The sequence below is a fragment of the Pinus tabuliformis genome, chromosome 8 (assembly GCF_031772625.1).
Source record: "Pinus tabuliformis cultivar Carrire ecotype Pingquan chromosome 8, CPIR1, whole genome shotgun sequence".
Lineage (NCBI taxonomy): Eukaryota > Viridiplantae > Streptophyta > Pinopsida > Pinales > Pinaceae > Pinus > Pinus tabuliformis.
Genome location: NC_142294.1, coordinates 1,687,652,633 through 1,687,666,710, shown reverse-complemented (window position 1 = coordinate 1,687,666,710; position 14,078 = coordinate 1,687,652,633). Strand labels below are relative to the sequence as shown.

Genomic DNA, 14,078 nt, shown 5'->3' with positions numbered 1-14,078 from the left:
GATGAATTGAGAAAGGATGAGTCAGCTTGCAACTGATGTGTAGCTGCCTTGTGTCCTCCCTCTCTTCAGTTAATCTTTAGTTGATCTTCAGTTCTTGAGTCCACTTGGAGAACTTTGCTTCCACTTGGAGAAACAGAGCCTCTGACTCATCACAAGGTGAAATCCCTGATCCAAGTGTCATTTTTGGGGCAATGACTCAGTGTGCCACTTGTCCAAACTCGCTCAACGCAGGTGGCCTTTGTCCTACCTGCTTTGCAATGCAGGTACACCATGGAGGAGTTGTGTTTCAGCGCAGAAGCCTAGTGAAGCACCTGCCTTGATTTCAGGATTGCTTGTTTTTGAGTGTTTTCAGGTGGAGAACTGATCTGAGAGCTGTTGGTTTGCTGACCTTGTTCCTCTAGGGGTAGGAACATCATGTTTAGGGAACTTTGGATCCCTTGGATTATTGACAATTCATGCTTGTTGCTGTAAGGCACAAAATTGTCTATAACAGTTATCTATTCACCCTCTGACGAGTTAGTTTCTATGCATGGGGTAAGCCTCGGTCAAACAACAAACAACATTGCAGAGTACAGTGCAGTGGTTGAATTATTATCCGAATCTATTTCATTTGGAATTCGACGTTTGATAGTGAGGTTAGATTCTGAACTTGTTGTATTACAGCTTAATAGAGTTTATGCCATTAGAAATCCTGTGTTATTAAGGTTGTTTTTGAGAGTGCGTCTCTTGGAACGTGAATTTGATTACATTGAATATCAGCATATTCCAAGGTCTTTAAATACATTAGCAGATGCAATTGCTTCTCGAGTGTTGGACAGACATTTACGATAATCATGCAAGTAAATTTAAAAACATTTCATCACATATGTTAAACAAGATAAGCTGGTAATAGTGATATATATATAGATAGGAGTGTGTCAAAAAAATATACATCGTCTTCGATCATAGGTTGAAAAACACCTTATGATCGGCAAAAATGATAAAGTACAAAAAGTCAAAAATGTCACATGTGTCTACAAAGTGACTAGCCAATCACTGGTGGTGCTCCCTATACGACACCACTGCATGGGCTACCTTATGAAAAAATCTCCTAAACGGTCCAGGGACCGCGACTACATAGCGCTGAAGTCTGATAGGAATATCATCCATAGTAGTCTCAGGCATATCCGCCGTCAGACGGTCTAGATCATGCTCCAACTCAGCTAGTACCTCTGCAGCCGCCGCGTCCTGTGGGGCCGGTACCGGTGCAACTGGATGTCTCCTCTCAAAAGGCCGGAGGTTGGCTGGGCGCTGTGGACCAACATCTGCATTTTGAAAATTTTACTGTCAGTTTTGAGACGATATATATAAAAAACAAAAAAATACATAATTTGAAAACTTGTGAAAAATAAAGTACCTCTGTCATCCCATTGTTCTCCCTGTGGAAGAACCATGTCTGGATCACCTCGAAAATCTACTCCGGCATACGGAAAGTCCTGGATCGAGAAAACCTGGTCCTCCAACCAGTGAAAGTAACTATCAGAAAATCGAACAACTGCCGCGCCCTCGTCAGGATGCCGGGCCATCACCGCAACCCATCGTACCAGCTTTGGCTCCCGAGGACCCAAGATATCAACAGTGAGTTGCTGAGGGATCAGCATCGGAACTCTCTCTAAGGAAAAGCTCACGACTAAAGGCGCATAACCGAAAGTTTTCAGTCGTCCGTTCTTTGCCTTAGTCAGTTGGCTCTTCACATTAGCCGACACAGCATCACACCAGTTGAAAATGGTGCCTTGGTAACAGTCAATTGCCATCCGCATTTGGGACCCGGAAGCAATGTGTAAAGTGGCTGCGTCGCAAATTCTGGTAACCGTGAACGCTATAACTTTGAGTTCACACAGAGAGATGTGTTTGATCTCCACGCCTTTCGAATGGTGTGCACCAGGTGTGCACCAATCTTCCCAGAGACTAACAAGGGATTGGCCACCCGGCCTAGTCCCGGCTAGATTTAGTTGCTCGCCTCTATTTGGCAAGCCAGTGAGAAAGTATACATCAGAGGGCTCTATCTCGAGCTGGTGCCCTCCTATGTAAAAGCATTGCTCTTGAACGTTCCATCTCTCAACCAACCATTCTAAGAATCTCACCTGAGCCCTCATGTCAGGTATGGCCCAGTATTTATATAGCCCGCATTCTTTTAGGGCATCAATGGAAGGTTGATGTTCAATTGCAGCTAAATCAACGTCCTCGTGCTCTCTTTCTCTCCAATCCAGCATGGTGAGTGCCCTACACACCAAGAAACAATGATTAGAACTGATTTGGGGAAATTTGAATGGTTATTTGTGGAGATTGGGGTTTTAAAATCCGCCTTTCACGGAGGACGCACCCCGCATTTACAACACAGGGCGTTCGGAAGCAGCTGGCCTGAAGGTGGGCTGCGTCCCCTGACCATTTTCCTGTATAGGAAAAAGTCGGGGGACGCAGGTCACCCGAAGGGCACCTGCGTCCACCGAGGGGAGCATTTTGAAACCTAAACCCCCCCAAAAAACAAAACTAAAACCTAAAAATCAACTTTAATCGGATGAAATTGAAGAGTAGGATGTTGTAAAATACCTGGAAGAGACGGCGTTCGATTCTGACGGTCGGATTTTCCACAGCGACCACGGGAAGTTTCTTGCCAAAAGCTCTTTTTTCAACCTCAACAGTCAAACGGTAAAAATGACATGGTAAAAAGTCTTTTTATAGGTTTTTTGGATGAATTTGTTCATTTTTCACCATGGAAAGATGTTTTTCGATGTATTTTTGCCTATCTTAAACAGGTATGAGTAATGTGTTGCTTTTGTGCAGGACAAAGGGACTTAGAGGGAAAATTGTCATTTTTCACGAACCAAAATATCAGAGTCATCTTTTAAGCCCTTTTCTGACTCCTAAAAAAAGAAAAGATTGCCGAGCGTTTCTTTTACACTCGTTAAAACGTAATTAAAAGATGGTCCCCTTTTAGCTCTTTTCTGACCGTAGAATCAGGAAAATATTGCCGAGTTTTTGTCGTTTCAAACTCGATACAGAAGTAAAACGACGTGTCCTTGATCGCTTTTTAATTTTCAGGTCAGTGACACTAATTATGAAAGTACTCCTTGGTTGCAAGATCAAGCGGTTCCCCCAGGTATTATTTTATACTTTTTCGGGCTTGAGGGACACAAATCTACGAAAAAGTTCAACTTGGAGTCTTCTTAAGTTTTTCAGACTCTCTAAAATTGAAAAACACTTAGTTTCTCCTATACTGGGCTCGTTAAACATTTCACAGTAAAGGATCTGTTCAATTACAAACAGGAACGAACCACTCCTTCCTACGGTTCGAATCAAAACTAGGTTGGACTCATCCGAAGGATGAGCTTATAATCAAGCATATGTTATCCTCCTCAAGCTTGTTAAAAATAAAGAGGTACTTGCCAGAAATGGTGGGGGAAAAGAGAGAAGAATGAGCCTATTTGTTACCTTTTGTCTCAGAAGAAACTTTATTACCACTCTTGAACACGACACTTTGCATTCACCTGGGTTGGGAAATTCTTTACCTCACAGTTAATCAAACCACTTTGAAAGTCTTCAGCCGGGTTCCGAGGATTAACTTTGAGTTATTCAGCACCAAGCCATCTGTCGTGTCGTTATGTGTTCAAGAGGTCTGCAAACAAAACTTTCATCTGCAAAATACTTGTCATCCATTTGACCATCCCTGAGTCAGTCTTTACAGCAACATTTCTTCAACTTGAACAATGATTTCGTGTTGCGGGCTTGCCTGCAACGGGTCGCTTTCTATCGACATCAGCACATTATCTAGAGAGATGACTTAGAAATCGTCAGTACCTTGAAGTCTGCATGCATCAATGGCAGGTTTCTCGCCTTTGACGTCAGTTTACATCATTGACTTTCGATCGAAGGATTCCATGAAATGTTCGACATCAACTCATTCATTCACATCTCATGGATTGTACTGGGTACTTTGAGAACCATTGACATTACTGGTGGTCTCTCTCACGCTTGTTAACATTTTTCATCATCGACTGGTAATCAAGTGGTTTCTACCATGCTCGACATCAACTCATTTATTCACATGGCTAGAATCGTACCAATTCGAGAAGTAGAAATGAAGACCCTGGATCTAGTTTCCACCATCGAGGCTGCGAGGAGTTTTGTATTCATTATCTAAGTAGACTAATCATAAACAGATGGCTACGCCCATACTGTGTGTACAAAAGTCTATGATTATGATGTACTGCAAGATCATTCCTGTATCAGAGTAGTTAGTCTGTTAGTTAAAGTTTTAAATCTGAGTATGGGAATGCCTACCTCAGTGATGATATAATCTTATACATGTATTTTGTGTTGAAAATTGCAGGTTCTGACCAGGCTCTCCACGAGATAATCCTTGAAATGATAAAGCGCTTCACCCTTCCTAGATAATACAAAACCCTAATCTATTTCAGGCTTCGCACTTTAGGGGGTAATCTGTTACACTAAAAAATGTCACCATGACTATTTATAGTTAGGATGACTCTATCAACAGTCATGCTACCCTCTTAGGCAAGTCTTATGCCTCTGCTCTCCATGTGAAACTCCAAAAAAAGAGAGAAAGTCTTTCTAAATGTATTTATCTCTGGGGACGCAGGTTCTCTCAACCTTACCTGCGGGGACGCACCCAATGTTCACGAAAGCTGCGTCTTTGGACGCTCTGTATGTAAAGGTGCAGGTGTGTCCCCCTGAAAAGGTTAAAATGTGCAAGTTTCATCTTTAAAAAGTCACTTGTGGTCATTTCTAGAGCATTCTAGAAGGTTGTTCGACGTGTATTGAGCGCCTCCAGGTGGTTCATGCACTCCTACCAAAGAGGAACTTATCCCATCAATAGGGGAGCTATCCCATCCAAAGAGGGGATTATCCCATTGATGGTGGACCTGATTAACTTCCTCTTGAGCACTATAAATACAGGCATTGGGCCAGAAGGAGGGGAGTTTGAAAGCTATACATTTCTAAGGGTAAATGCTGCAGGAATTAGGACTCCCATTTAGAAGCTTGTGAGGAGAGATTGCCATCTTTGCTTGTTCTATTTGGAAGTGGGTGAGCTTTGTCAAAGTAAAGGAGAACTCTTGATGGACCCTGGGAGGGACTTGCACAACACCATGGCTCAGGTTGTATTTGTTCCTTTTGTTACCTATTAATGCAAATGAGTCCATTCTTCTCAATAACTTGTTATTTATGAGTTGTTTCATGTACTCCTTGGTCTATGTGTTAAATATGTTTTATTCTATGAGATTATCAAGTGCTATTTAATCGTTTGATTGTTAGTGTATGCAGGTTTCAAAGTGAAGGAGGAGCTAATCCGGATCAGTGGAGCTGGACTGCTACAACAGCGTTGGATTACAGGTAGGATCTAAACACTTGATTTCCCGTATAGTAAATGCATGTTTAGAGAAGGATTGCTCTTTTTTGTCTTGTTTGTCACTAGAGAGTCTTAGGCTCCTAGGGAGGTTGGTTGTGTCCGCACAATCGACTCTTTCCGCCTGACAACAGGCAGGGGAGGAAAAGATTCCAAGAGAGAAAATAGAAAGAAAAGACAGGGTTAAGTCTGGTAAAGACCAGATAGCCCAAGCACAGAGGTGCATGAGTCTTGTTGAGGGCTGCAGGCCTGCAAGATGGCTCGGGGGGAGAATCCAACGTGACGTGGATCTCAAGGTTGGGAGGATAAGAGCATGTATGATTGCAGGTGCATTTCTGAAGTCAGAACTCCTGTAACGGATTGACCAGGTACGAGCTTTGACAAAAGTAGGCAATGGTAAACAGAATATTGAAGTTCATAAATAGAATACTGTTAACTCTGAGTCTCTGTTAACTAGCTAGATGCAAGGAAAGATAACAGTAGTTTTCTGTAAATAGAGACAGTGTGTTCAGCTCAAATAAATACCTGGTAATTAGTTATTTCGTACAGTAATGAGATAATTATTTGCTGTAAACCATTCAGGTATTTACATATATATAACAGAATGAAACCTTGAGTGGGCCTGTAAGACCATCGTGGTTGTGCTAGATGATTATATACAGAAATAACAAATAGTATGACATGGCACCTAGCCAGAACCGTAAGAGGTGCGTTCGAAATCGATAGAACAGTAGAGCAGAAAATCAAACACCAGTGCTGTAAATATTGATGAACAAGAAAAACTAGCTAAAACCTGTATCGAGGTTTGAACACATCATGATAATCTAAAACATGTACGAAAAACAATCCACTGTGTTTATGGCTATGCCAGTTAGACGCACCAGAAAAACCCTTACAAATAATAACTGAATGTTAACTATTGATTCAGTATAGAAACAACATTGTCATAAGTAAACGGTTGCGTACCCGAGGTGGTACAGTATATATATAAATAACGAATCAAACAGAAAGATAGATTAACAACCCTGTAATGAAACAGTGCATGTGGGTGCGTATTAACCCTCTAGTGAACGAATGCATACAACTGTATAATAACTCTGTATCGATTCAAAGCATAAGACTGTAAGTAAACCAAGTAACGAAACCATGCATATGTCCGCTTAGCAAACCCTATAGCAGAGCAACTCATTTTACATCAGAAAGATAATAGTAAACTTGACAATAATCGAACCGAAGGTATATGACTGATGGCGTATAAAGAAGGACCGCCATCGTTACAAACGACAAGCATAGAAAGTAAATAACGTATCCATTGAGAAAGTAAAAAAAATATAATAACATCAAACCAAATGGTTAAACCCTAATGGGTACAGTAAAACGTTATGTATTGAAAACCTGAGGACCGATAGGTACTGTACAAATCTTCATAAACAGATTGACGAGCTGAGTAGCCCTACTCAACATTAAAAGCATGGAAACAATTTGGCAATATACAGATTTCAACTTAAATCAGTACAGGCACGAGGCCGTAACCCCTAACCAAATATACATCTAACATTCGGCATGTATGCCAGGAGCCACAAACTACCCAAGTCCTAACAAATTAAATGAATACAGGTCTCGACATGATGTGGCCGACTGCAAAACGTAACTAGGGTTGGAACGATTGCAGAACCTATGACACAGAACAGAGAGCGTCATGAGACACTTCTCTGACCAAGGCCGACACATATACAATCTTGCTGTGTAAACCCTTAACGAAAAGTAGAGAATCATTAACCATTGGTAACAGAACATACCTGCGCATGCTTGAGACGGCATATGTATCCGTAAGCAGTAGAAGGCCGACAATGTGAACACCTGTACATTAACAAAACGCACAGTCATGAGCTCATGAACAGTCAAATAAACCAACAAGTTCTGAGAAATAAAATGCATCGTATTCCCATATACAAGAGCTGAAGAATAGACAATGAACATGGCGGCAACAACTGTGTATTACCTGAGACAGCAAGGTAGAAACCTGATGAACGTTGCAGAGGAGGATCGCCGTGCTGGGAAGGTATTCGGCCTCCCAGTCTTGCACAAATGAACCAAACCCAAAAGACTCGGAGGTATATGTATTACACACCAAACCCTTGGATAAACCTGAGCCCTTCGATGCAGAGAACGGATCTCCATCGTAGCCTGGCGCGAAAACCCTCAGCGGGTCAACTGAGAAGTCACATGGCTGCACGCGGGTTTTATGCCACCTGGAAAATGGTTGGTTAGATTGTTTAAGTCTCCGGCTACCACCTGGCGCCGGAGCTGGATAGGAACAATCCGGTGGCATTCCGACCTTAATCCGACACGAAACTGCCGTAGGTTATCATCATAAAAGAATCATATAAGTTTTGTTAAAGTTTGGTTATGTGACATAGTGCATAACACTCACGAATGAAGCCTTTGATTAGATGTTCCCCTTTGTGGGTAGAAGGGTGGAGTAAAATAATCAAGCCATGTATAAATATTTTTTTTGTTAAATTGCATATTTACCTATGGGATCGTGACATCTAGTCAAAATAGTTGTTACATAAAACATTGCAGTGCAAAAGTATTTACTAATATTAAATGCTTCTTTATATTGTGAATTAAAAAATTATTTGTTTTTCATATTACTAATAAATAACATTTAATGCGTTTCATGACTGGACATGACTAACGATTTCTAGTCCGCTTGAAATTAGGTTTTCCACATCTCCACTATGTATTTAACTGCACTTTTCTCTTTTGAGTTACTGTTGTTCACTTTCTTGCTTATTTCTTTATATGTGGTAAAACTCCAGGTAAACTCGATCGATCAGCAAATTGGTCTTTAAAGTGTCGTAATGGAGGCTATTCCGGAGGACGTCGTTCGAAAGTGTTTGCTGAAAATGCCTTACAAATCACACGATACTCTGAAAGCTGTGTGCAAAAGCTGGGAGGCTATACTAAGTAGCCCTACTTTCTATGGTGACAGGAAGAAATTTGGGACCAGCGAGCATCTTCTTTGCTTCTTTCAAGAAGAATACAAGTTCCTTCCAAATGAATACTTCCCACATGTACTAACGGTATACGACCCTGTGAAGGACACCTGGGAAAGGCTACCTCCAATCGATGATCCCCTCAATACTAAAATACCATTAGGCTGTCAGTGCGTTGCTGTGAATCGCAAGCTACTTCTCATAGGCGGATTCCAATCAGCAACTTTGATGAAGAGAGTTTATATTTACGACTTTGAGTGTGGGAGATGGCGTCATGGAGCTGACATGCCGACACCTCGAGCATTCTTTGCGTGCTCTGTCTCTGTTTCCACCGGACTTGTCTACGTGGCCGGCGGGATCGACGAGCTTGACAACCCTCTTGCCTCTGCGGAAGCATATGACGTGGAGAAAGACAAGTGGGAAACATTGCGTCCTATGATCGAAGCGCACGGGAAGGAAAGCCGCGGTGGGTTGGTGGAAGGTAAGTTCATGGTGTTAGACAACGATGGTGAAAGGGCAGAAGTTTTCGATCCTTGTGAGGGAACGTGGAGAAGGGCACATTTCAGGATAGAACCTTGGAGAAGTTGTGTCATTTCTTCTTCTGGTGGGGGGCAGTTGTACGTGTTCACCCTAGAAGGACGGGTGGAGAAGTATGATGTGGGGAAGGACATTTGGAGTGTTGTATCTACTATTCCCATTCCCCACGATATTGGCTTCCGATTTACGTGCGGTACACAGTGGCGCGACCAATTTTTTGTAAGCGGAATGGGGCAACGAGAAAAACATATATCTTATCTATTCAATATGTCAACCAGGCAGTTGACTGAACTTCACTGTTCTGGTGGGAAGCGCTTTGTGGGCATCATCCTATCTGCAGCAACGGTGGAGATTTGATGCACGCCCAACTTAATCATTGTGTTGTGTTCAATTCTATTTTAGTTATTAGTTCTCGTTGTTCATACGGGAAATGGTTTTTCTTTCAGTTTTTTGCTGGTTAAAAAATTCTGTATATAATTTTAAAAGTTGGTTTAATTATTTTCAACTTTTGAATCTATTTTTTTTAAGTTTTCCTGTAAAATAGAATTTAATTTAATACACCAATGTGAAGTTTTCTTCTACACTTTTTGTTGAGACTAGTTATTCAGATATAATTGTTTCTTTATATTGAAGCCTAATAATTGTTTCAAATTCTTCTTTAAAATATAGAAAATAATATAAAGAATAATATTAGTTTAATTTCATTTTTTTTCTTTTTTTCTTTTTCTTCTACTGGTACTAGATTTACTAAGCTTGATGTATGCAAATTATGTGAAATAACTAATATTATTTATTAATTTTGATTTATTGAGTTTCAAAAATGGAATAAATAACTAATATTATGTGAAATATAGAAGATGTTATAAATGAGATGGAGTGTGCATGGAATAGTAACCAATGACCATGGTTGTTTGGTTGTTGTTTGAAATGCAAAGGAAAACAACAAGATCTCTCACTAAAGAAAATGCACATGTCTAATTCACATTTGTAATTATTTTTTTAAATAAGCCAAGTTTTCAATTTCTAATTCATTAATTCCAATTATTTTTTTAAATAAAATACTTAAACCATCAATGAATAGTTAAGCTAATTATTATTTCAATACCTTCAACATTTTCATTTTAATATCAAAATCTGTTATAACAAACATATATCTTCAAATTCTAGATAAAAAAATATTTTAATAAACAAATTTCTGATAATAATTTTATTACTTCTGGTTAACAAGTTTTCATAATAACATTTCACAAACAGATAAAGTGCATCTGCCAATTCCGGGTAGATCCCGGTAAGATAAAAACATAAAGTAGATCTCACATAAAACCGTAAACATGTAAACTTAAATGTAAATGTAAATGTAAACAAGATGTATGGTAAAGAAATAAAAATATAAATAAATTAGAGGTATGATAAATAAATAAAACCTTTTTTTTATATATATTTACACCAGAGGTATGACAAGTAATTAAAAATATAAATAAAACTTTAAGTATGGCAAATAAATAAAAGCTCCTTTTATATTTATTCCATAAACCTCTTTATATTTAGGTTAAGACTATGGGCCAAATACAGTGGGACAAATAATTAATAACGTGATGGGCCAAATATAAAAGGGGTTTAAAGAGGCATGATAAATAGATAAGAATATATCAAATAGGATTATAAATCAACATCTAATTATATATCAAGCTTATGGGACAAATACCATGGCAAATAAAAGAGATATGTTAAATAAATAAAAATTAAAATAAATGAGAGGTATGGTAAATAATAAAACCCCTTTTTATATTTACTGAATAAACCTCTTTATACTTACTAACACTCAAAAAACAGGTTTTATTTAGGTGAAGCCTATAACCCAAATACCATGGGCCAAATTATTGTTAATACCATGAAAAAAACATTATTAAGCCTAATATTAATATTAATAGATTATTATTGTTAATATTAATGGACAAATTTAGTCATCTTTTCATTTTTATTGTTAATTTAATTTTTTATTATTATAAATAAATAAAATTTCAACTTCTTTTGAAAAATTTTGTGTGTGAAATGATTTATACTTAATTCAAAATCCATTTCCAATGCAAAGGAGTGAATTTATTATTTTAGCATTTTTTTAATGAAGAACATGTCATTGAATTTTGAATTGGATTAACACCATCATCACACACACACACACATAAATAATGAAATGATTGGTAAGTATTACATTGAAATTATGGTTTAAACCAAATTATGAAAATGAGAGAATCTATTATTTTATCAATTTTTTATGAAGAAAATGTCATTGAATTTTGAATTGAATGAACACTGTCATTATACATAATTTTTTAATAAAAATAATGAAATGATTGTTAAGTATTACATTCAAATTATCATCTCAACCAAAGTAAACCATTTTTCATATTAGATTTTGAAATGATCATGATATTAAGTAATATTGGAAGATAAAACCTTATCACCAATGGAAAATAAACAATTTTCCAATCTAAATTACCATTTTTAGATGAGTGGACCATATGAGATCTATTTGTGGGAAATATCAAGAGATTCAAAATCCATTTTCAATGCCAAGAAGTGAAATTATGATTTTATCAATTTTTAATGAAAAACATATCATATTGAATTGGATAAACATTTTCATCACAATAATTCTTTTAGAAAAATAAATCTTTCAAATAAATCAAATTTATATGATTAAATATAAGAAAATGAGTTAAAATAAAATAAATTCATTAAGATGTTGAATATGTTAACATAAACTACAAATTTACAACCATACAATAAAAAATTCACATGGATGGATCTAATGGACAACATAGCAACACTTGTCATCTCTCCCCACCATCAAGAAAATGTCCACCACCAACTTTAAATTACGTACCCATTAAGACACTATCCAAGAACACTAATGTTCATGAAACGTGTATCACGTGCATGTGAGTGGGCTAAAAAGATTAACTCGCTTAATGTCATGATATATCACATGCAAATGACCACCACATAATAACTTAAAATACCTTGCCATACAAATTTGACCACCTATGGAGCCAAACATGCATGTGGTACAACCTGCACTATGTTATCAACTCTACAGCAAATCAATGCAAGTGATAAAAATGATTGGAATATTTATGCAATTAGCTTTATTGAGAAGTTAGAGAGTGGATCCCGTCCTTGTTTGGCCAATAGGTAGGATCCTTACTCTACTTAAATTAGTTGAGAAGTTAGAAATTATAATCCAAACTTTGTACTACCTGAATTTCTCTAAAGAACAAAATATTTATTAAACACGAATATGCTATAGGGATAATATCCGCATGTTAAGTTTTTAAAAGTTATGCAGTGGTACAGAATAAGTCGAAAGTACATTATTATGTTATTTTGTACTACCTATTATTATCGAATAATTTTTTTGTTCACTTATATTCCGTCAACTTCAGGATTAGTAAACTAAAATCCAGGTCAATTTCGTGATTACTAAAACAAAACCCAATTAATATGTCATTAGCAAATGAGTAGGTTACAAATATTAGAACATTTGAGCAAAGGCAGCAAGAAATTGGCTTCTTGTTAAAAGAGGAGGTGGCCTTCATTTATCATTGGTACTAATGGAGCCATGAGTAGCCATTCTAGAAACTCTACTCAACTCCAAATCTGAGTCAACCTGCTTGAACTTGCTGCCATGAGAGTTAGCATGCAGCTTGTTTCCTTTTAAAACATAGCCCTCTTCATTCTCAACTCGATTAAAACCATTACCTCCATCTGCATGTCCTCTGGTTGTCTCTAGGCTATCTGTGCTCCCAACTCCATTTTCTTCCACTTCCAAATATCGCAGAGGAGTAACATAACACAAACACAAACATACGATGCCCATATGCCATTTTATAAAGGGTTTTCAACCCCTCCGCTTGGTGTAATTGGAATGTTAATTGATTTCGAAAAGGCTTGTTGCCATGTTTTCTAGAAATTGTATGAATATTGAAAACTCATTCGAGGAAAACAAATATGATTCAAAACAAGGTTAAAATTGTCAAATGAAACAGAATCTAGTGTAGCCATCTCCCAACTTATAGAGAATATTAGGGGGGCTCTTAATGAAATTTGTGGAAAAACTATGACAAGTAAAGTAAATGCAATTCTTTTAAGAGGAAACCAGTGTAACTTGAATAACTGTAATTGATTAATACATGCAGTTATTTCAAAAGGAAAACCTACATAACTTGAATAACCATAACTCATTAATACTTGATTAATACTTGTCTAAAATCAATAGAATGGTTTAGACTATTTTAATTGTCTAACATTCGGATCAACGGATCATGAAGGTATAGGTGGCCAAGGAGGAGAGTTACTTTCACATGGAATGCCTTACTAAGTAATTAGTATTATTATTATTAAATCCAATACTCATATTAATATATTATAATAGTAATATTATTAAATTTAATAACTCTGGATTAATACAATATTAAATTTTCTACTTTATAATATATATTGATATATCATAATATATATTAACTCTAGATATATATGGGAGTTAAGAACAAAGACATAGATTAATAGTGGTGTAGAGATAGGGGGGGTGACAAGGTTGAGATGGAGAGAAAGTGTGTATGTTTGGGGGTGAGATAAAGAGACAAAGAAGGAGGGATGGAGAGAATGGGGGAGAGAATGAGAGAGGAGACATGGAAGAATATAGTAAAAGGGTTAGAGAGAGAGAGAGAGGATGTGAGAGAGTGGAGAGAGGGAGGTAAATAGAGATGGAGTTGGAGGGGTGAGAGGGATGTAAGGAGAAAGAATTAGAGAGATAAAGGTGGATAGGGAGAGGGAGTGATAAGGAAGATGGAGAGAGAGGTAGAGAGGACAAAAAGAGGGAAGAGATATAGAAGAAGTGGAGAGGGAGAGCAGGGGAAGGGAGGGAGAGAGATGGAGAGGAGGGAGGGATAGATAAATATATAGATGGTGTCTCCACGCCTATTCAAATCCATGTAGTATGTAGTTTTTTTGTAGTTAAGAGGTCAATAACTTCTAGTACATGAGAATGAATAGCCTATGAAGCAGTGTCCATAAATATTGATACTTAAATAAAATTTATTTAAAAAAAGACCACATTGCAGAGTATAAACCCT

At 37.5% G+C, this 14,078-nt stretch overlaps 1 protein-coding gene across 1 annotated transcript; it reads left to right on the top strand.

The window, feature by feature from the left end:
* Window positions 1-8,271: 8,271 nt before the first annotated feature.
* Window positions 8,272-9,300, top strand: LOC149242731 (F-box/kelch-repeat protein At2g44130-like). The gene has a single exon (XM_089370975.1). It carries the CDS (start codon window positions 8,272-8,274, stop codon window positions 9,298-9,300), a length of 1,029 nt encoding a protein of 342 aa, XP_089227101.1.
* Window positions 9,301-14,078: the final 4,778 nt, after the last annotated feature.

Bases quoted from the DNA above. Each gene is read 5' to 3' on its own strand.
- LOC149242731 (XM_089370975.1), top strand. From the start codon at position 8,272: ATGGAGGCTATTCCGGAGGACGTCGTTCGAAAGTGTTTGCTGAAAATG.